Genomic DNA, 23451 nt, shown 5'->3' on the forward strand with positions numbered 1-23451 from the left:
ACATTTAAACATACCTAAATTTTATCTTTAAAGGTAATATTACATATATGCCACTTCCATTATGCTATTATGACAGATTTCACGATGTCAAAAGGATCTTTTCCTATTTGGTGGAGCTAAGTTATCAGTTTCCTCTTTGCTTTAACTCTTTGCTAGGCTAAACATTTCACTGAATGAACAAAGATGAAACTGGTACCTAACCTAATTGGTAACATACTGTATATATTTGTAGTACTTAGTGTGTACTTACCAACAGGGGAGATAGCAAGCGCATGTTTGCTCTGTTCACTAACAGGGCTAATTCCAGCATTGTTCTCAGCATAGACTCTGAAGGAGTACTCCAGTCCCTCAATGAGACTGATTATTCTGTACTCTCTGTTGGAAATGATGGTGGAGTTCACTTTCTGCCACAAGAGGCTGTTCCTATCCTTCTTCTCAACATGATAGCCCAAAATGGGGGATCCTCCATCAAAACCTGGGGCCTCCCACCTGATGGTCATACCATCACTGGTTATGTTGTAGGCCACTGGCTTTCCTGGGGGGCCTGGAGGTTTGTACTGGTGTTGGGCAACAATATCTGAGGAGATCAGTGGTTCACTGACTCCATACTTGTTCTCTGCACGGACCCTGAATTGGTATGCAGTTCCCTTGACCAGGTTGGGAATCTTGAAGGTGGTCCTGATAACGCTGGAGCAGACCATCTTCCAGTTGGCATGAGACGTCTCACGTTTCTCTACGCTGTAGCAGGTGATCTCGCCACCTCCGTCATCCTTTGGCTCATCCCAGGAGATGATGATACTATCAGCTTTAATCTCATCAAAGCGGGTGGGACCAACAGGTGCTGAGGGGGGTCCCAGAGTGATCACATTAATGTCAAAGTAGTTCTTGACAACTCTGTTGTCCAGAACCAGGGTGTACTGGCCGGCATGCTCCTTCTTGGCTCCTCTGACTGTGACTGCAGTCTTGTTGTCAGTGGTCCTGAAGCGAATCTTGTCACTTTCCTTCAGAGGCAAGTTATCCTTCAGCCAGCTGATTGCAGGTTTTGGTTTACCCTTGAAGGGCAGTTCAATGTGGATGTTCTGATCAATACGAACAGCAAGCTCTCCATTGGGGTAGTCGCTGAGGATGGCCTCGGGTGGAATAATTAAGTCCATCACTGTGATTGGACCAATCTGGGAGAAGTCACTGTTGCCCTTCTCATTCTTGGCAAACACTCTGAAGTCCATAACAGCATCCTCCTTGAGTCCTGTGACCTCACAGCTGCAGCGCTTGCATGTAGCACCCAAGGTCCAGGTGGGGTCTTCCTTAGTTCTCTTCTCAATGATGTATTCAGTGATGTGGCTGCCACCATCGTGGTCAGGTCTGGTCCACTGCAGGGTAACAGAGTTCTTTGTGGAGTCCACCATCACCAGATCTTTAACAGCTCCTGGAGTTTCTGTGGCTCTGACAGGCTCAGTGGTCTCACAGGTGTCACCCACACCATACTCATTTTCAGCGGACACACGGAAGAAGTAAGCTATATCTTCCTCCAGGCCTGACACCTTGAAAGTTGTGTTGGCACACTCAGCAGTGATCACCTGGTAAGCTTTCATGGTGGAGGCCTTCTTCTCGACAATGTAATTCGTGACAGGGGAACCGCCATCAATGAGAGGAGCCTCCCAGCTGAGGGTCAGTTTTCCTCTCGTCACGTTCTTGATCATCAGTTTCTGGCAGGTGGAAGGACTGTCCAGAACCTTAAGGGAAACAGTAATTATCTTAGGTTCTCCCACGCCGTTCTCAATCTCCAGCAGGTACTTGCCACAGTCATTGCGGGTGACTTTGGGTATGACGAGTGTGGTGGCTCGCTCAGTACTGGTGATGGTGTAGCGGTTGTCACCAGCCATGTTGCGGTCGCCGCGGCGCCAGGTGACATTGGGGACGGGGCGTCCCTTCAGGGGGATAAAAACTTTCACGTCACGGCCAGCCCTGGCTGTGTATTGCGTCGTCATGGGAACATCCAAGTCCAAATCAGCCTCCTCTGTTGTAGAGAGGTGTAACACAAATGGGGGAAGGAGGAGGATATTATGGTATTAATAATGACACAATTGTAAGCCATCAGAATTTAGATTAACTCAGTATAACAATCAATTGCAACAATTTGAAGCAATAAAAACAATAGAAAATTTACTCTAGTTGTGCTTATTATCAATATGTTTCTATCTTTATAAAAAAACAAATACAAGAGACTCATGCCCTGTGCATTACCATAGAGAAGTTTATATGAATACAAACCCAAGATATCTTTGGCTTGCGTAGGTTGGTACATTTTGATGTCCTCTCCTTTGCCCTTGCAGTTGACAGCAGAGACTCTGAAGTAGTAGTAGGTTCCAGGTTTGAGGTGGGACACCACATACTCACAGGTCTTGACCTGTGGGTTGATGGTTACCCATTCTTTGTCCTCTGTATTCATCTGGTCCAAAATGTAGTGTGTGATTTCACTGCCGCCATCATAAACGGGCTTCTCCCAGCCGAGAGTGATGGAAGTCTTTGTGGAGTCGACCACACGGAGCTTGGATGGTTCACCTGGCAGATCTGGAGAAGACAAAAGGGCATGAGTGTGTTATGTAAATACCTTAACAATAAAAAAATCTTAAGAAGAAATTCCTAGTCTGTCCGAAGTCTGCCATGATGATGCTAAGTGCCAATTAAAAGCATACCGATGGGGTCGTAGGCCTTGTAGAGGTCAGAGGGCTCAGAGTAGTTTCCTGCTCCAGCCTTGTTGACAGCACAAACTCTGTACTGATACTCGTTGTTCTCCACCAGGTTGGGAACTTTCTGCCTGGTGTCTCTGATTGTGCCCTTCACCACCTGGACAAAAAAATTGACTCTATGATGCTTACACGTGCCACTTTGTAGTTTGGCTTCTTATATGCTTAAAAACAAAATCTCTAAAGGTACGGCAGCAAACAAACCTTGAACCACTGCAGACTCTTCTTCTCCCTCTTCTCCAGGTAGTAGCCGTCAATGTCGCTGCCTCCATCCAACGCTGGTCTTTCCCAGATCACTGTCATGGTGGACTTGGTGATCATGGTCACTTTAGGCTTGGATGGCTCGCTAGGAGGAACTGTATGAAATGATAATGACCAGGTTAGATGAAATAAATTATTTTTCCATCGTTAAAAAAATATAAAAAAATATAAAAAAAAATTCTCTGTTCATTTGCCTTCTTGACTTCTAATACATACATAGTATAAAACATTAAATCAAACTTTTTTTGTTTTTCAAACCTAATAATCAAATCTGGATTGAACAGTCAGCACCAGGCCAGTCAGAATGATGATGGGTTTTATAGGGTTTGCTTACCAAATGCGTTCTTTGCGATTACTGGCTCAGACTCCAGTGGGTCTCCAATGCCGTACTTGTTGACTCCACGGACTCTGAAGATGTACTCATTGCCCTGGATGAGTCTGGGCACGTTGACGATGCAGTCAACCAGTTTCTCTGACACAATGGACCACATGACCCTGCTGGTCTCCCGCTTCTCCACAATGTAGTGAGTTACCATTGCACCGCCCTCATCAGCAGGTGGGGACCACATGATGGTTATGTTGTCAGCAGTCACCTTCTTAAACTGAATCTCTCCAGCAGGGGGGCCTGGCTTGTCTGGATAAGGGAGGAACATGTTCATGAATCTCAGGGTTTATACTGAATTTAAGATCAATCTCATGCAAGGCAAAAATACTGTCATAAATACTGTTTTTAAATAATATCTCAATACCTTGAATGAGCAGCCTGACAACAGCGCATGCAGATCCCAGGGAGTTCTTCACCTTGACCTCATAGGTACCAGAATTCAAACGAGTGGTTTCCTTCAGTGACAAACTTGTGTACTCAAATGTGTGTTTGAAGGAGAGTTGGGCGGTGGGCTCAAGCTCTCTGCCATCCTTAAACCACTCAATAGTTGGAGCAGGTTTAGCTGTGATATTAAACTTGAGCTCCACATTAGAGCCAGCCTTGTGTTTGACCTCATTGAGGTACTCCTGAGGTATTTCAATCTCTGGGGCACCTGCATGATAAACGGAAAAACAGACAGGTGAGTTATAATTCTGATGGATATATGCATCATACACGAGTGTGCAAAAGGACAAGAGTATAGCAAAGACCATTGTTAAAAAAAAAAAAAAAAGTTCATGTCCAAAATGTGATATCCAGCTTCTCAAAAAGCAAGCACTAGAGGAAAAGCCACAGAGTGTCGAAATGTAAAGTGTTTGCTCTTTGAAAACAATGATTGCACTAAACTAAAGTTTGGATTAAAATGCTCAAAACACAGAAGAGACCTACCGTAGGTGTCTACACACGTGGCTGGTCCAGCGGTCATGGATGGGTTGCTCACTGAGCCAACGGCATTCTTGGCCATGACTCTGAACTCGTATGTCTCGTCTTGGGTTAGGCCAGTCACAGTGAAGCGTGTGTCTGTGACATTAGTGAGATTAGCCTTCGACCACCGGGCACTAACGCCCTCTTTCTTCTCAATGAAGTAGCCAGTGATTTGGGATCCACCATCATAGTTAGGTTTCTGCCAAGCCAGGCTGATGGAGTTCTTAGTGATGTCACTGATGCGCAGATTAATGGGTGGCTCTGCAGGAACAGACAGTGGAAACTCGTTATGAGTCAACTGTGGCAGTAAAATCTAATTTCCTTTACTATTATAGTGAGTTTTAGACACTCCACTCACCACAGGCATCAATAGCCAGCACTGCATCAGAACTCTTGCTGAAGGCACTGATTCCAGCAGCGTTCTCTGCTGCAACCTTAAACTCATAAATAAGTCCAGCATTAATGTTGGTGACTTTGAAGTGTGTGGCCCGGATCACCGTTTTGTTGACTCTCTGCCAAAGGATGCTGTTTCTGTCTTTCATCTGGACATGGTAGCCAAACACGTGGCTGCCACCATCTGACTTGGGCTCCTTCCAGGCTACAGTAATGCTCTCCCTAGTTACAGCAGTGATTTCTGGTGTTGAGGGAGCATCAGGAATAGCTGGCAGGTAAGAAACAGAGTAGGAGGGTTTACATGTTTATTGTGAAAAACAGAGGAGGAAAGTAATAAACGTGAAGATAAAAGAGGGAAGCAAAACAAAGACCGCTTACTGTAAGGAAGGCTGACAGTGACAGTTGGTGAGTCAATGTGTTCGCTGATTCCATATCTGTTCTCAGCCCTGATTCTGAACTGGTACTCCAGGCCCGTGGTCAGCTTCATGATCTTCATGGTGCAGCGTGCCACAGCAGAAGAGACATCCATCCAGTTGGCTGTGGTTGTCTCTCTCTTCTGGATGATGTAGTTGGTGATGGGGCTGCCACCATCATATGCCGGTGGGAGCCACTTCAGGCTAACGCTGTCTTCTGTGACGTCAAACAGCTCCACAGGTCCAAGCGGGGCACTAGGACGGTCCAAAACCACAACGTTTACAAAGGACTTGGTGGTTCCACTGGAGTTGGAGGCAGTGATATCATAGCGTCCTGAGTCTCCAGCAATGCTCTCGCGTAAAGTGATCTTGATGCTGTCAGGGGTGACTTCAGAGTTGAACCTCATTGTTGACTTGAGCAGCACGTTATCCTTAGACAGCATGACTTTAGGCAAAGGCCGGCCTGTCAGTGGGATCTCACATTTGAGGGTGGAGCCGGCTCTAACATACACTGTGTTGTGAGGGAAATCCTTCATGTTGATCTCAGGAGATTCTTGAGCAAAAAAGTAACAAAGAGAGTTAGACCAGGGGAAATTAGGTGTAATGTTGTATTATTTTACTTGGTTATTTCCTATAATAACTACAGATATTATATACATTAGATATAAATATTGGCCTATTCTCTTGTTTGTATTTCTTCTTAGTTAATCTTCTCCAATCTATTGACTCTGCTAAATCTGATCAGTCTGTAACTCACCAAGCTGGTCTTTGACCACTACAGGGGTGACCATTTCCTTTGCATCACTGAATCCAGCGTGGTTCTCAGCTCTGACCCTGAAGAAGTACTCAGCATTCTCCCTCAGACCAGACACTGTGAGGTGGATAGACTTGGTTACACCACACCTAACCCACTTCTCCTGGCCTTTCTCCAGAGCTTCCACTAGGTAGCCTGTAATTCTGCTGCCTCCATCTTGTTCTGGTTTGGCCCAGGCCAGCGACACACTCTCTTTGGTAACATCAGTCACACCAAGCTTTGGTGGGGGGCTTGGTTTTTCTGGAGAAAGATGACATAATGTGTTTTATTGAAACAATCTGGTATTTTCTTTTACACAATAATAAACTAATGTTATCAACTTAAAATTCAATACCTGTGATCTTGGTTCCCTCTTGGGTTTCAGCAGGAACACCAACACCATACTCATTCTCGCCTGTCACTCTGAAGTAGTAAACTCCTCCCTCCTGCAAGTCTGTCACCTTGTATGTCAGTCTGTGGCATGTATCAGTCAACCTTGTCCAGCCTTTCTTGCTGGCCTCACGGATATCAATAAGGTAGTTCTTTACTGGTCCTCCTCCCTCGTTCTCAGGAGTGTCCCAGGTTACAGTAGCAGAAGTCTTGGTCACTTCTTTGACTTCTAAATGTGCAGGAGGTCCGGGGGAGTCCAGGACTCTGACATTGAGTGTCAAGGAGGAGGTTCCAGCTACGCTGGATAAGGTGACGGTGTATTTACCAGAGTCATTGCGAGTTGCTTTCTCTAAGGTGATAGAGGTGAAAGTGTCTGTGGTGTCAATGACAGCGCGGACTCTAAGGTCAACATCAGGTTTACTCCAAGTAACACTGGGGATGGGTTTGCCTCTGAATGGCACCGTCATGGTGAAAGAGCTCCCATCCTTCACAATAAGAGTCTTCCTCATCTCATTGCTGATGTCAAAGACTGGCTCCTCCTCTCTTTCTTTGGCAACCTGTTTGTCTGACTCAGCACTGGGCTCACTGACTCCAATCTTGTTAATGGACTTGACAACAAACACATATTCAGCCCCAGGAGTCAATCCCACCACTGTAAACTCTGTGGTCTTAGTGTTCTGGACTCCAACAATCCATTCATCATCTAAAGCCTTCCTGTATTCTACTCTGTATCCAGTTACAAGTGCTCCACCATCAAATAGTGGCTTATTCCATGACAGGGTGATTGTGGTCTTTGTGGAGTCAATGATCTTAGGCTTGGCAGGAGGTGAAGGCAGGAACTGTGGGTCTTCTGCCTTGGTGAGTGGGCAAGGGATGCTAGGAGCACTGAGGCCAGCAGCATTCTCTGAAAACACTCGGTACTCATACTCACAGCCCTCACGAAGGTGTGAGGCTTTGACTCTAAGGTCATAAACGGGTTTCTTGTTAACACGGCACCAGCGAAGACCAGTCTTCTCTCTCTTTTCAATTACATAGCCAGAGATGCTGCTGCCACCATCAGAAACGGGTCTTTCCCAACAGATGGTCATCGCCTCACTAGTAACTGAGGTGACCTGGACATTAGTGGGAGCTGCAGGCACAGTAAATGGATCCATGGCCTTTACTGGCTCACTCTCCAGGGCCTCACCATCCCCATATTTGTTAACTCCCCTGACTCTGAAGATGTACTCATTTCCTTTGAGCAACTTGGTCACTTTACAGGTGGTTGCCTTCATGTCTCCATAGACAAGAGTCCAGGCAATGCGACTTGTCTCACGTTTCTCCACAATGTAGTGCATAATTTCAGCACCACCGTTCTCCTGAGGGGGTCCCCATGTTATGGTGCATTTCTCTGCTGTAAGCCCAGACACTGCCAAAGGTCCTGAAGCAGGTCCAGGTCTGTCCAGAACCTTACAGTTGATAGCCACAGACCTGGTTCCTGCCACATTGTGCAGGGTCAGGACATACTGGCCAGAGTCCCTCCTGATAGTGTCTCTGACAATCAGAGTGGTTGTGAAATTGGTGGAGGTGATTTCACACCTGGCCTTGGCCTCAATCTCCTTTCCATCTTTAGACCATGAGACGACTGGGAGTGGACGGCCTGTGATTTCAGCATCAATTCTAATGATCTCACCAGCTTTAATGACAACCAGCTGTCTGAACTTGTCTTCCAGGATTATAGTGGGAGGGTCTACATCATCCTTGACTGTGACAGGACCAGTGCTTTCTGAGGGAGCACTCAACAGCTCTGCAGAATTCTTAGCGATGACATGGAAGTCATATTGGACATCTTCTGTGAGGCCTGTAACATCAAAGTAAGTGTCCTGAAGATTAGTGAAGTTGCATTTCAGCCAGCGGCCATTTGGAAGTTCTTTACGCTCAACAATGTAGCCAGTAATCTTTGCTCCGCCATCATATCCCGGCCTCTCCCAGAAGAGAGAAACTGAGGTCCTGGTAATGTTGGTGACTCTCAGGTTATGTGGAGGTTCACATGGATCTCTGGCTGCCACAGGGTCGCTAGCCTTAGAGCATGGACCAATGCCAGCAATATTCTCAGCATAGACTCTGAACTGATACAGCAGGCCTTCTTCAATGCCTGTCATCTTAAACTGGTTCTCAGCCAGCAGTCCTCGGTTGACCTTGGTCCACAGAATGCTGCTTTGCTCTTTGCATTCAATGTGATAACCAATAACAGGGCTTCCCCCATCACTTGCAGGTCTTCCCCATACAACAAGCATGCCAATCTTGGTGGCATGGGCAACATGGAGGTTGGTTGGAGGTCCAGGGGGTTCAAAGGGATACTGAGCAACAACTGGAGCAGAATCAATAGCATGACTCTTGCCATAACGGTTCTCAGCTGCAATACGGAAATGGTACTCTTGTCCCTGAGTGAGACGAGACACCTTAATTGATGTCCTGGCCACTGTGGCTGATACAATCTGCCATGTGGTTGTGGTAGTTTCTCTCTTCTCCACCACATAGTTATTAATCTGGCATCCACCATCATAGGTTGGAGGATCCCAAGACAGACAGATGAAATCAGCGCTCACCTCATCCACCTTAATATTGCTGGGTGGGCCGGGTTTGTCCAGGATTATAACAGATATTTCAGCTGTTTTAGTGCCAACTGAGTTACTCAAAGTTATTTCATACTTTCCTACATCCTCTTTGGTTGTGTCCTTGATGGTAATCTTGGATGAGGTCTTGGAGGTAAGAACATTGACCCTTGTTGTCTGCTTAAGAACCTGGCCGTCCTTCTTCCAGGACACCTTTGGCTGAGGTCTACCTTTGAAGGGAACATCAATCTTCAAATCATCTCCTGCTTTTACACTGTATGTGTTGAACAACAGGTTGATGGTGGGCTCTACTATGATGTCCTTCACAACCACAGGTGTAGCCAAAGGTTTGGCATCACTCTTGCCCTTATCATTCACAGCAATCACCCTAAAGGAGTATTCTTCTCCAGCTGTAAGTCCGTCAATAGTAACTTCCAGTGCTTTAACTTCACTGCACACAGTCCATTTGTCATCTCCCTTGGGCTGCATCTCCACAATATAGTTTGTAATCTTGCTGCCTCCATCATGATCAGGTTTTTCCCAAGAAAGGGTGACAGTATGACGAGTAACATCAACCAGGACAATCTTACCAGGAGGCAAAGGAGCCTCAGAGACCTTGACTTGTTCTGTGGAGGCAGGCAGACCCACTCCAAGCTCATTCACAGCTAATACACGGAAATAGTATCGGCCTCCCTCCTGCAGTTCAGAAATAATGTACGAGTTCCTCACACAGTTGGTGCAAACACTGGTGAAAGCCATTCTTTTCTGCTCTCTCTTCTCCACAATATAGTGTGATATCTTAGCCCCACCATCAATTAGAGGAGGCTCCCAGGAGAGAGAGACAGAATTTCTTTTCACATCCTTAACCTCTAGGTTGGTAGGAGCACTGGGGGAGTCCAGAACTCTAACATTGATGAAGGCAGATTTAGAGCCACTCAGGTTATCAAGAGTCAGTACATATTTCCCAGTGTCGAATCTGTCAACATTCTCAATCACCAGCATTGTGTAAGAGCTTGTGACTTCAATCTGGGCACGCTCATTCAGGGTTCCATCAGCCTTTGACCATTTGACCTCAGGCTCAGGCTTTCCCCTGATTGTCACAAATAGACGGAGGGTGGCAGAGGCACGAACATTGACCATCTTCCTTAGGTCAGCATCTAGTTCAATTTCAGGAGCTTCCAGCTTCTCTGCGGCGATCACAGACCCCGGTAGGTCCACATGCTCTCCTACTCCCTCACAGTTAACAGCACAGAGGCGGAAGTTGTACTCGGCATTCTCCTTCAGTTTCTTTACAGTGTAGTGAGTAACCTGGACACCAGTGGGTGGTGTGCAAGCAATCCATTCATCATCCGCTGTCTCCTTCATTTCAACAATATATCCGCTAATCTGTGCTCCACCATCATAGATAGGCCTGGACCAGGACAGGGAGACTGTGGTGCTTGAATGGTCTGTGACTTTGGGGTTATTTGGAGGTCCTGGCGGATAAGTGGCATCACATGCCTTGATGTATTGAGTTGGTGCACTAGGTTTTCCCACACCAGCAGCATTTTCAGCTGAGACCCTGAATTCATAGGAGTGGCCCTCTGTAAGGCCAGTGCATCTGAATCTCAGGTCATTCAGCCTCTTCTTATTGCACTTAGTCCATCTGATGCCATCCTTATCACGTTTTTCAAGGATATATCCTTCAATCTCAGCTCCTCCATTATCCTCTGGCCTCTCCCATGTAAGCACCATGGAATCCCTAGTGATAGCGCTGGCCTCTGGGGTGGAGGGGGCACTGGGAGTGGTGAAGGGGTTACGAGCAATGACAGACTCAGATTCCAAAGGCTCACCAACACCATATTTATTCACAGCAGTGACTCTGAAGATGTATTCATTGCCAGGCAGCAGTTTTGTGATTTTGTAGCTGATGGCCTGGATCTTGGGCTCAACCACGGTCCATGACAAACGACTGGTCTCTCTCTTCTCAATGATGTAGTGAGAGATGCTGGCTCCACCATCATGTGAAGGATGGTTCCAGTGAAGATAACATTTCTCAGCTGTGACCCCTTTGATTTCTAGTGGGCCATCTGGAGGACCAGGTCTATCCAGAACTTTAACATTAACTGGGATCATCTTAACTCCTCCCACATTTACAAGTTTGAGGACAAAGTGGCCACCGTCGACTCTAATGCAATCTTTTACTGTCAGGATGGTACGTGTGAGTGTGGTCTTGACCTCCATTCTTGGTGTGGCTTTGTCAATCTCCTTTCCATCCTTTAACCAAATGACCTCAGGCAGAGGCTTGCCAGTGTAGTCAGTGTCAATAACAAATGTTTCACCAGCACGAACTACAATCAGATCCTTGAATTTAGAATCCATTGTGGCTCCTGGAGCCTCAATTTCATCTTTAGCAGTAATCTCTCCTGTGCTCCGAGAAGGACGGCTGGAAATGTCAGCAGCATTCCTGGCAATAACTCTGAACTCGTAAACACAGTCTTCAGTCAGGCCAGTGAGTGTGAACTGGGTATCGATGATGTTGGTGAAGCTGGCCTTCATCCAGCGGGTATCTGGGTGCTTCCTCATCTCAATCATATAGCCAGTGATTGCACTGCCTCCGTCATATTGAGGCCTGGTCCACTGGAGTGTCACATGGTTTCTGGTGATTTCAATAGCCTCAGGAGTGCCTGGTGGGTCACAGGGGTCTCTGGCAACTGTGCTGTCAGAGACCTTGCTAGCTGGGCTGATTCCAGCAATGTTCTCAGCATAAACTCTGAATTCATACTCAATACCTTCTTCCAGCTCCGTAGTCTTGAAACGTGTGTCTGGGATTAGAAGCTTGTTGAGTTTAGTCCACAAGAGGCTGTTCTTCTCCTTTCTCTCAAGGTGATAGCCTAGGATGGGGCTGCCTCCATTGTTCGTGGGAGATTTCCATTCAACAACCATGTTATCCTTGTTTGCAGCAGAAATAATTGGCATTCCTGGGGCAGCAGGCTCACTGAATGGATACTGAGCAATAACAGCAGGAGAGATAATGGCAGAACTCTTTCCATATCTATTCTCAGCAGACACTCTGAATTGATACTCAACCCCAGTCTTCAAGTTGGTGACTTTGATTGTTGTCCTGGCAATAGTAGCAGACACAATCTGCCATGCTGTCGTGGTGGTGTCTCTCTTCTCCACAATGTAGTTGTTGATCTGACAGCCTCCAGTATAATTTGGTGGCTCCCAGGAGAGAGTAACATAGTTAGAGCTCACCTCCTCAATCTTCACAGGGCCTGTGGGTGGTCCAGGTTTATCAAGAATAATAACAGTAATCTCCTCTGTAGCTGTTCCGACATTGCTGGTGGCTGTGACAGTGTATTTACCAGCGTCATCCTTATTTGCATCCTTGATGCACAGCTTAGTAGATGATGGTGTGGTAGATACATTTACTCTGGTTGTCTCCTTAAGAGCTTGTCCATCCTTTTTCCATTCTACCTTGGGAACAGGGCGTCCCATCACTGGAATCTCAATCTTCAGATCCTCACCATTCTGTAAACTGTAAGTGTTGAATGTCATCTTGAATCTGGGCTCAATAGTTACATCTTTAGCAGTGACTGGTAAAGCCAGAGGCCTGGGGTCACTCTTGCCCTTCTCATTGAAAGCTGACACTCTAAACAGGTACTCATGTCCTGCGCTAAGGCCTGTGACAGTGCCCTCACACGTTTTGGTTGTAGTGGCCACCACCCATTCCTCTGACCCCACAGGCTGCATCTCAATGTAGTAGCCCATGATCCTGCTGCCTCCATCATGGTCTGGCTTCTCCCAGGAGAGTGAGGCAGTGGTTTTGGTCACTTCAGTCAAAGTGACCTTACCCACAGACAGAGGAGGCTCAGATGTCTTAACTGAATCCTCTGTCTCAGCTGGCTGTCCCACGCCAAACTCGTTCTCAGCTAAGACTCTGAAATAGTAGATAGTTCCTTCAGTGAGGCCAGTGATACGGTAGCTTGTCTTTGTGCACTTGTTATCCACATTAGAATAAACCTTCCTGGTGGATTCCCGCTTTTCAACCAGGTAATTCTTGATTCTTGCACCACCATCAATCAGAGGAGGCTCCCAGGTCAGAGTAACACTTTCTCTCTTAATGTCTTTTACTGTTAAATTCAGAGGGGCCCCTGGAGTGTCCAGAACTTTAACAGAGACAAAGGCTGATTTGGTGCCGGCGCTATTTTCTAAATTGAGTATGTACTTTCCAGCATCATATCTGTCACAGATGTCAACAGAGAGCTGTGTGTAATCTTCCCCAGTCCCTATCTGAACTTTACTTGAGAGTTCTCCATCCTCCTTGGCCCAGCTAATCTCAGGAGTAGGACGGCCCTTAAATGGAATGCAGATTCTCATTGAGCCACCTGCGCGGACTACTATTCCCTTCCTGAGCTCTGAATCCAGAATCATCTCTGGAGGATCAATCTTATCCATAGGTTTCACAACTCCCTGGATCTCAGTGGGCTCACCAACACCCACCTTATTGATGGCACAGATGCGCACCTTGTATTCCTGATGCTCTATCAACTTGGTGATGGTAAACTTGGTAGCATTAACTCCAGAGGGTGGGGTGCATATCATCCATTCCCCCTCATCCGCCTTGGTAATTTCCACAGCGTATCCTTGAATCTCACAACCACCATCATAGATAGGCCTATGCCAGGCCAGACTGATGGAGTCTTTAGTTGTGTCGACCACATGGGCATTGGTGGGACAGCCTGGTTCAAAGGTAGGGTCACAGGCTTTGAAGTAGGGTGTACATGGGCTTGACTGCCCCACTCCAGCTACATTCTCAGCCGATACCCTAAATTCATATTCATGGTCTTCCGTTAGTCCTGTTACTCTGAAACGCAAGTCTGTCACCCTGCGTTTGTTGCACTTGGTCCACCTCACTCCAGCTCTGTCTCTCTTCTCAACAATGTAACCAACAATCTCACTGCCTCCTGTTGTCTCAGGGCGGTTCCAGCAGACAGTCATAGAGTCCCTAGTAATGTTAGTGATCTCAAGCTCCTGAGGTGAGGCAGGAGGAACAAATGGATTTCTCATGATGACTGGCGCAGACTCAAGAGGCTCGCCCTCACCATATTTGTTGACGGCCATGACTCTGAAGATGTACTCATTGCCCTTCAACAATTTGGTAACCTTGAACATGGTAGCTCCACAGTCACTGGAGACCACAGTCCATGCCAGGCGGCTAGTTTCTCGCTTCTGAATTATGTAGTGAGAAATGCTAGCTCCTCCATCGTGCCTGGGTGGCAGCCATGACAGTGAGCACTTCTCCTCAGTGACATTGCTGACAGTAAGAGGTCCATCTGAGGGGCCTGGTCTGTCCAATACCTTTACACTGAATGGGATAGTCTTAGTTCCAGCTACATTTGTCAGAACCAGAGTGTACTGTCCACCATCCACTCTGATGACATCCTTCACTACTAGCAAAGCCTTGAAATCTGTGTTTTTGATTTCAGCCCTTGCTGAGTTTTCAACTTCAACATCTCCCTTGAACCACTGTGCTGTGGGGATGGGCTTTCCTTCCACACTGGCCTCCAGACTGAAAGTCTCTCCAGCGTTGATAATGAGGGTCTGGTTGTACATAGGATCTGTTTCACACTTTGGTGGGTCAACTTCATCCTTTGCTATAATGGATCCCGTGCACTCAGATGGCTTGCTGACAGCACCAGCTGCATTCCTTGCTATTACTCTGAAGTCATATTTACTGTCTTCTGTCAGGCCTGTAACTGTGAATTCATGTTCAATGATGCTTGTAAAGCTGGCCTTCATCCACTTTCCTTCAGGAAGGTCACGTTTCTCCACTAAATATCCGGTAACTAAGCTTCCACCATCATATTCTGGAGGGGTCCACCTCAGCTTCACCGAGTGCCTGGTCACAATCACAGCCTCGGGACGGCCAGGAGGATCACATGGGTCACGGGCTACATAAACCTCAGACACTTTGCTGCATTTTCCAATGCCAACAATATTCTCAGCATAGACTTTATACTGATACTCAATGCCTTCCTCAAGAGGAGTAGATTTAAACCTGCAGTCTTGGATGAGCATTTTGTTGATCTTGGTCCAGAGAATACTGTTCTTCTCTTTCCTTTCCAGATGGTAGCCCAAGATGCCACTGCCTCCATCAGATGGGGGTTTGTGCCACTCAACCACCATAAAGTCTTTAGTATATGAAGACACAAATGGTGTTCCTGGTGGGCCAGGCTCCTGGAATGGATACTGTGCCACAACAGGCTCTGAATCAATTGCATAACTCTTTCCATATCTATTTTCAGCATAGATTCTGAAATGGTATTCAGCGCCTGTCTTCAGATTGGTCACTTTTAGCGTGGTTCTGGCCACAGTGGCAGATACAACCACCCAGTTGGTTGTGGTTGTGTCTCTCTTTTCCACCACATAGTTGGAGATTGGGCAGCCACCTGTGTATGTTGGAGGTTTCCAGCTAAGAGTGATACTCTCAGCACTTATGTCCTCCAACTTGACAGGGCCTGTTGGTGGGCCTGGTTTGTCCAGAGTGATCACCTCAATAGTGGCATCCTTGGATCCCAGGGCATTGGAGATATTGATGCTGTACATGCCCCTATCCTCTCTGGTGGCATCCTTTATGGTGAGGGTGGTGAGGTGTGCTGAGTCAGTGACATTGACTCTGGTGGTCTGCTTAAGAGCAGCACCATCCTTGGTCCAGGTGATGGTTGGCTTTGGATGTCCAGCAACTGGGACCTCTATCTTGAGGTCATGCCCCACCTGGACACTGTAGGTGCTCACTTTGGGTCTAACAGCAGGCTCAATCACAAGGTCTTTTGCTACAACTGAGTGAGCCAGTTGCCTGGGGTCGCTTTTGCCCTTGTCATTTACAGCCACAACTCTGAAATGATACTCCTCTCCCTTGAGTAGATTTGTCACTACAGTCTCCAGTGCCTTCACACTAGCACACACAGACCACGCCTCACTGTCCTTAGGTGCCAGTTCCACTTCATAATGACTGATCCTACTGCCGCCATCATGTTCAGGCTTCTCCCAAGTGAGAGTTACAGTGTTATGAGTAACATCAAGACAACTGACTTTACCGGGAGGCTGAGGCTTCTCAGATATCTTAACTGGCTCTATAGTTTTAGCGGGGAGACCAACACCATATTCATTTTCTGCCAGGACTCTGAAAAAGAAGATTCCACCCTCTGGAAGAGGCTCAACTTTCCAGGACATTTTATTGCATGTGGTGATGGGAGAGTAGACTTTCCTGGTGCTCTCACGCTTCTCAACAATATAATGCTTAATCTTTGAGCCACCATCCAGAAGTGGAGGCTCCCATGTGAGAGTGACAGAATTTTTGGTAATCTCTTTCACCATGAAGTTAGTTGGTGGACTAGGTGAGTCCAGGACCCTGACACTGATGAAGACTGACTTCACTCCACTGGCATTTTCTGCAGTCAGTGTGTACTTGCCACTGTCAAATCTGTCAACATTCTCAATGACAAGCGAAGCATAACTGCCTGTATTGTCAATCTGGGCAGTCTCCTTAATCTCACCATCAGCCTTACCCCATTTCACCTCAGGAGCTGGACGACCTCTCACAGGAACAAACAGCCTGAGAGTGCTTGCTGCCCTAATGTTGATCATCTTTCTCATATCAGCATCCAGGTCAAGATCAGGAGCCTCAAGCTTCTCCTCCAGGAGGATTTTTCCTGGAACATCAGCATGCTCACCAACACCAACTTTGTTGATGGCACACACTCTGAACTGGTACTCATGCTTCTCTAGAAGTTTTGTCACAGTAAACTTATTATCTGCAATTCCAGTGGGAGGAGTGCACATAAACCACTCATCAGATGCCCCATTGCATGCCTCAACAATGTAAGCCTTAATCTCACAGCCACCATCATAGATGGGTTTGGCCCATGTCAGAGAAACAGTAGATCTAGATGTGTCGACCACCTTAGGGTTGTTTGGTGGACCTGGTTTGAAGATAGGATCCAGTGCTTTGTAGTACACTGTTGGTGCACTAGGTGTGCCAACACCTGCGGCATTCTCAGCAGCAACTCTGAATTCATAGCTATGGTTTTCTAGGAGCCCTGTGACTCTGAAGCGCAGCTCACTCACTGTGCGCTTGTTGCACCTGGTCCATCTCACACCGTCCTTGTCACGTTTCTCAACAATGTATCCCTGGATGGGGCTCCCACCATCATTAGTTGGTCTCTCCCAGGTCACCACCATGGAGTCTTTGGTGATTGTGGTGACTTCTACCTCTGTTGGTGGGTTGGGAGTAACAAACGGATTTCTGGCAATCATCGGCTCAGATTCCAGAGGCTCACCAACTCCATATTTGTTGACTGGAATAACTCTGAAGATGTACTCATTACCAGGAAGAAGTTTGGTGATCTTCAGGTTCAGTGTCTGAACTTTTGGTTCAACAACAGTCCAAACCAGTCTGCTGGTTTCCCTCCTCTCAACAATGTAATGGGAAACATCACTACCTCCATCTTGCAATGGAGGTTTCCAGCTAATGGAGCATTTCTCACTGGTGACCCCATAGATGGAGATAGGGCCCTCAGGAGGACCTGGTCTGTCCAAGACCTTGACATTAATGTTAACAGATTTCTCTCCTCCAACATTCTTTATCAGCAAAGTGTACTGACCTCCATCAACACGGATGGCTTCTTTAACAACTAGACAAGCTGTAAAGTCTGTGTTCTTGAGCTCTAGGCGAGCTACTTCAGTAATCTCTTGACCTTCCTTCAGCCAGTGTACTGTGGGCACAGGCTTACCATAGATAGCAGCCTCAAGCCTGAATGTCTCCCCAGCATTTACCACCACAGCCTGGGAGTACTTAGCTTCCAAGTCAATCTTGGGTGGGTCCACCTCATCCTTGGCAGTGATGGCTCCAGTAGAATCAGAGGGCTGACTAAAGACACCTGCTGCATTCCTGGCAATGACACGGAACTCATAAATCTGACCTTCAGTAAGTCCTGTAACAACAAATTCAGTCTCAATTATACTGGTGAAACTGGCCTTCATCCAGCGGCCAGCTGCATCCTTCTTCTCAACCACATAACCTGTGATCTTGATGCCGCCATCATACTCAGGTTTGGCCCATCTGAGTGTCACTTTGTTTCTTGTCACAATAACAGCCTCTGGTTTTCCTGGTCTTTCACAAGGATCTCTGGCCACTTGCATTTCACTCAGTTTGCTGGCTTTGCTGAGGCCGACAATGTTCTCAGCATAGACTCTGAACTCATATTCAATACCCTCCTCAAGGCCAACTACCTTGAATCTGGTCTCTGGGATTAGTTGTTTGTTCTGTTTCACCCACAGTATACTGTTTCTCTCTTTGAGCTCTAAGTGATAACCCAGAATTTTGCTTCCACCATCATTGCTGGGTTTCTCCCATACAACCGCCATGCTTTCCTTGGTGGCTGACTGGACCATGACAGAATGTGGTGGACTAGGCACTTCAAATGGATACTGTGCAACAATTGTATCAGAGAGCAGAGCTAAGGACTTGCCATATCTATTCTCTGCAGCAATCCTAAACTGGTACTCAGATCCAGTCTTTAGACGGGCTGCCTTGATAGTGGTTCTGGCCACTGTAGCTGACACAATTTGCCAGTTTGTGGTAGATGTGTCTCTCTTCTCAACAATGTAATTGTTGATGGTGCAACCACCATCATACTCTGGTGGGTTCCAGGACAGGACCAAGCTGTCAGCAGTGACTTCATCCAACTTAATTGGGCCAGTTGGAGGACCAGGCTTATCTAGAACAACAACATTAATGTCTGTGGATGCCTCTCCAGCTGTGTTGATCAGTTTGATGGTGTATGTGCCTACATCATCTCTGCAAGCGTCCTTAATGACCAAGAGAAGGTTTTTGTCTGTGGCTTCAGCATTAACTCTTGTTGTCTCCTTGAGAACAATGCCATCTTTGAGCCAAGTTGCCATAGCCTTTGGACAGGCAGCGTATGGTACATCTATCTTCAGATCATCTCCTGCTAACACACTGAATGTGCCAAAAAGCAGTTTGAAGGATGGCGAGATGACAAGGTCTTTTGCCACCACAGGCACATTAAGAGGACGTGGGTCACTAACTCCCTTTTCATTGGTGGCTGAGACACGGAACATGTACTCTTGTCCCTGTGTAAGGCCAGTTACAAGAGCCTCATTTGTCTTGACCACCATGACCTGGGTCCACTTCTCACTGCCCTTACTTTGCATCTCCACAATATAGCCTGTGATTCTACTGCCACCATCATGGTCAGGCTTTTCCCAAGTTAGTGTTACACTGGTGCTGGTAACTTCATGGAGGGACACTTTACCTGGTGGTAAAGGCCTCTCTGACACTTTAATTGGATCGACAGTCTCTACTGGGAGACCAACGCCATATTCGTTCTCAGCCAGGATTCTAAAGAAGTACATCTTTCCTTCATCCAGGTCCCCTACTTTCCAACTTGACTTATGGCAGCTTGCACAGACAGTTGAGTAGGCCTTTCTAGTTGACTCACGCTTCTCTACAATATAGTTGCGAACTCTGGATCCGCCATCAATGACAGGTGCATCCCAAACAAGGGAAACTGAATCTCTAGTGACCTCCTTGACAATCAGATTCTGAGGTGCTCCAGGAGTATCTAGCACCCTTACATTAACAAAGGCTGTCTTGCTTCCTGATGCATTTTCTACAGTCACCATGTATTTACCTCCATCAAACCTGTCAACATTATCGACCTGAAGAGTGGTGAATGATGGGGTGATTTCAATTATAGCTCTGTCCAGGGATTCTCCATGCTCTCTCGACCATTTTACTTCAGGTGCTGGTCTGCCCTTTATAGGGACAAAGAGTCGAAGTGTGCTGCAGGCTCTGATGCAGACCACCTTACGCAGCTCTGCTCCAAGTTCTATTTCTGGAGGAAGCAGTCTGTCTTCAGCTTTTGGGGTTCCTGGAACAGCAGCAGGCTCTCCCACACCTTCACAATTAGTGGCACAGATGTTGATTTTATAGTCTTGGTTTTCCTTCAAGTTGGTGATGGTGAAGGAAGTAGCTGTCCATCCCCTTTTTGGAGTGTGAATTGTCCACTCATCCTCCTCAGGCAGGCAGGTCTCCACAATGTAACCAGTGATTTCAGAACCACCATCGTAAACAGGCTTGTTCCAGGCAATAGTGATAGAAGACTTGGTTGTGTCCAGCACTCTGGGGTTCCCCGGAGGTCCAGGCTGGAAAATGGTGTCTATGGCTTTGTAAAATGGACTGGAAGGACTAGGCTGGCTTAGACCAGCATTGTTCTCAGCAAGAACTCTGAATTCATACTCATGTCCTGGTGTGAGGCCAGAGACCTTGAATCGCAGGTCAGTTACAGTCCTCTTGTTGCACTTTACCCAGCGCAGGCCAGTCTTATCCCTTCTCTCAATTATGTAGGTGTTTATTCTGCTGCCTCCATCATGTTCAGGGCGCTCCCAACAGACAACCATGGAGTCCTTGGTAATGGTGGTGACTTCAGGCTGCTGTGGTGGATCACTGGGGACATAGGGGTTGGCACAGATGACAGGTTCAGACTCCAGGGGTTCACCCACGCCGTACTTGTTAACGGCCATGACTCTGAAGACGTACTCATTGCCCTTCAGAAGTTTGGTAACCTTGAATCTATTTGCTTGAAGGTCTGTGGCCACATTTGTCCATGCCAACCTACTGGTCTCACGCTTCTGAATGATAAAGTACTCTATTTTGGCACCACCATCGTGTGTTGGATGAAGCCAATTAAGGACACATTTCTCAGCAGTGACATCAGTTACAGTTAGGGAGTCTGGTGGTCCAGGTCTGTCGAGTACTTTGACATTAAATGTGAACTTGGCAAAACCACCTGGATTGCTGGCAGTCAGAGTAAAAGCACCACCATCTCTCCTCAGAGAATCTTTGTTTATTAGAGTTGTGTGGAAGTCAGATGTCTTTATCTCTAGCTTGGCTGTATCCTCAAGCTCCTTTTCTTCCTTGGTCCATACCAGAGATGGGATTGGCCTGCCAGTCACACTGGCCTCCAGCTTGAATACCTCTCCTGCCATGACAACAACATTGCTGCTATACGATGCATCAACATCAAGCCTGGGCTCTTCAATGTCATCTCTGCATGTGATTGCTTCTGATGGCTGGGATGGAGCACTGACTCCACCAGCTGAGTTTCTAGCAAACACACGGAATTCATAAGTTGCATCTTCAGTCAGACCACTGACTGTGTAGATGGTTTCTAGGATGTTATTGAAGTTGGCTTTGAGCCAACGTCCATTGGGCATCTCTCTCCTCTCTACTGTGTATCCTGTGATGGAAAATCCACCATCTCCATCTGGTTTGGTCCATGACACTGTAACCTCATGTCTGGTGATATTCAGTGCCACAGGCTTGCCTGGTGGGTCAACTGGATCCAGAGCATACATAGGCTCAGAGGGTTTGCTTGGTTTGCTGAGACCGGCCATGTTTTCAGCAGTAACACGGTGTTCATATGCAATTCCATCAATAAGTCCTGCTGATTTGAAGATATTTCCAACAACAAGAGCTTTGCTGATCCTCTGCCACAGAATGCTGTTTTTCTCTTTTCTGTCCACATGATAGCCCAGGATAGCACTGCCTCCATCAGAAGAGGGCTCATTCCAACTCAAAGTCATAGCATCCTTGTTATAAGATGTGACCACAGGAGTGCCTGGCTGGCCTGGCACATCAAATGGATATGCAGCCACCACTGGATCAGAGACAATGCATGGTCCAATGCCATATCTGTTCTGTGCTTTGACACGGAACTGATATTCGGTTCCAGTGTTGAGTCGAACTGCCTTGAATGTGGTGCGGATCACTGTAGCTGCCAACTCCATCCATGAAGTACCAGTGGTCTCCCGCATCTCAACAATATAGTTGTTGATGGGAACACCTCCATCATTTTCTGGTGCCTCCCAGGACATAAGAACATAATCACATGAGACCTCGTCCAGCTTGATGGGACCGGTGGGAGGACCTGGAATGTCGTGGACTAAGACTGTGATTGTTTCAGTCATTGTACCCAGCATGTTTTTTCCAGTTATGGAATACTGGCCTCCATCAGTCCTCTTGATCTCACTGATGTTGAGGATAGTTGATGTTGGTGTGGTTTCAGTGTTGATTCTTTGTGTCTCCTTGAGCACTGTGTCGGCCTTCTTCCAGGAAACCATAGGTCTGGGTTTGCCGAGCACTGGAATCTCCACCTTGACACGGTCCCCTGCTTTGGCAATGACTGTCTTTTGGTAGACTCCACGCAGGTCAAAGGAAGGAGCGGAAGTCTGCTCTTTGATAATAGCAGGTCTGCTCTCACGGGGGTCGCTCCTACCCGATGCATTGACAGCCATTATGCGGAAGGTATATTCTGCGCCCTCAATCAGATCTGTGACAGTGTAGTCAAGAGCCTTGATGGTGGCCACATGGACCCACTGGTCAGCGTCCTTCTTCTGGGCCTCAATGACATATCCAGTGATCAAGCTGCCACCATCATGCAGGGGCTTGATCCATGCAAGGCTGGCACTGTCAGCAGTCACATCTGTGACATACAAGTTCTCTGGTGCAGAGGGGGCTTGGGACACCCTAATTGGTTCTGCAGTTTCAGCGGGCTCACCTACACCCAGGTCATTCTCAGCAGAGACACGGAAGTAGTAATAAGTTCCCTCCTCAAGGTCTGGAATTTTGAAGGAACACTTCTGCCATGTGGTGCTAAGCACCTTGTAGGCCTTCTTGGTGGCCTCTCTCTTTTCAATAATGTAGTTATGAATCTTAGAACCACCATCAATTATGGGTATTTCCCATTGAAGGGTGATGCTGTTCTTAGTGATCTCTCTAGGTTTGAGGTTGACTGGTGGTCCTGGTGTGTCCAGAACTTTCACATTTACAAAGCCTGTCTTCTTTCCAGCAACGTTCTCCAGACAGAGGTGGTACTTTCCAGCATCGTATCTGCTGCAGTCAGGAATAACCAGTAGAGTGTAGGACTCTGTGGTGTCAATGTGTGCACGTGTTTTCAGGTTGGTATCATCTTTGCTCCATGTTACTTCAGGAACAGGACGGCCCCTGATGGGAACAAACATTCGGATTGAAGCACGGGACCTGACCACCAGGGTTCTCCTGAGTTCAGCATCTAGCTCAAAGTCTGGCAATGTCTCCTGGTCCACAAGTTCAGTCACTTTCTCAACCTCTGCAGGCTCGCCAACTCCCTCAGAATTTACAGCGCTGACTCTGAAGTGGTATTTGCCACCTTTTTGAAGTTTACCAATAACGTATTCAGTATCTTTCAACGAGTACTGTGTCTCTATCTCCCAGTCATCATGCCCCTCCTTTTTGTACTCAACAATATATCCGATTATTTCCAGACCACCATCATAGTGGGGTCGGCCCCAGGCGAAGGTGGCTGTGGTTTTTGTGGTGTCTGTAATTCTGGGATTGGATGGAGGACCAGGTGGATCTAATAAACCAAAAAGAAAACCAAGAATTTAAAGAAGTTATTGGGGT

General features: G+C 47.0%; 1 protein-coding gene across 1 annotated transcript in view; it reads right to left on the reverse strand.

Moving 5' to 3' along the window:
- The window catches only part of ttn.2 (titin, tandem duplicate 2), a 247977-nt gene that overhangs the window by 24315 nt on the left and 200211 nt on the right, over positions 1–23451 (reverse strand). Inside the window, exons 188-198 of the mRNA XM_040148607.1 lie at positions 6311–23404; positions 5920–6216; positions 5128–5715; positions 4715–5017; positions 4321–4617; positions 3758–4045; positions 3343–3642; positions 2952–3103; positions 2697–2847; positions 2272–2571; positions 251–2017 (exon numbers count right to left, since the gene is read on the reverse strand). Of these exons, the coding sequence (XP_040004541.1) occupies positions 251–2017; positions 2272–2571; positions 2697–2847; positions 2952–3103; positions 3343–3642; positions 3758–4045; positions 4321–4617; positions 4715–5017; positions 5128–5715; positions 5920–6216; positions 6311–23404 (21537 nt within the window). The remainder of the gene's footprint in view (positions 1–250; positions 2018–2271; positions 2572–2696; positions 2848–2951; positions 3104–3342; positions 3643–3757; positions 4046–4320; positions 4618–4714; positions 5018–5127; positions 5716–5919; positions 6217–6310; positions 23405–23451) is intronic.

The sequence above is a fragment of the Xiphias gladius genome, chromosome 16 (genome assembly GCF_016859285.1).
Source record: "Xiphias gladius isolate SHS-SW01 ecotype Sanya breed wild chromosome 16, ASM1685928v1, whole genome shotgun sequence".
NCBI lineage: Eukaryota > Metazoa > Chordata > Actinopteri > Istiophoriformes > Xiphiidae > Xiphias > Xiphias gladius.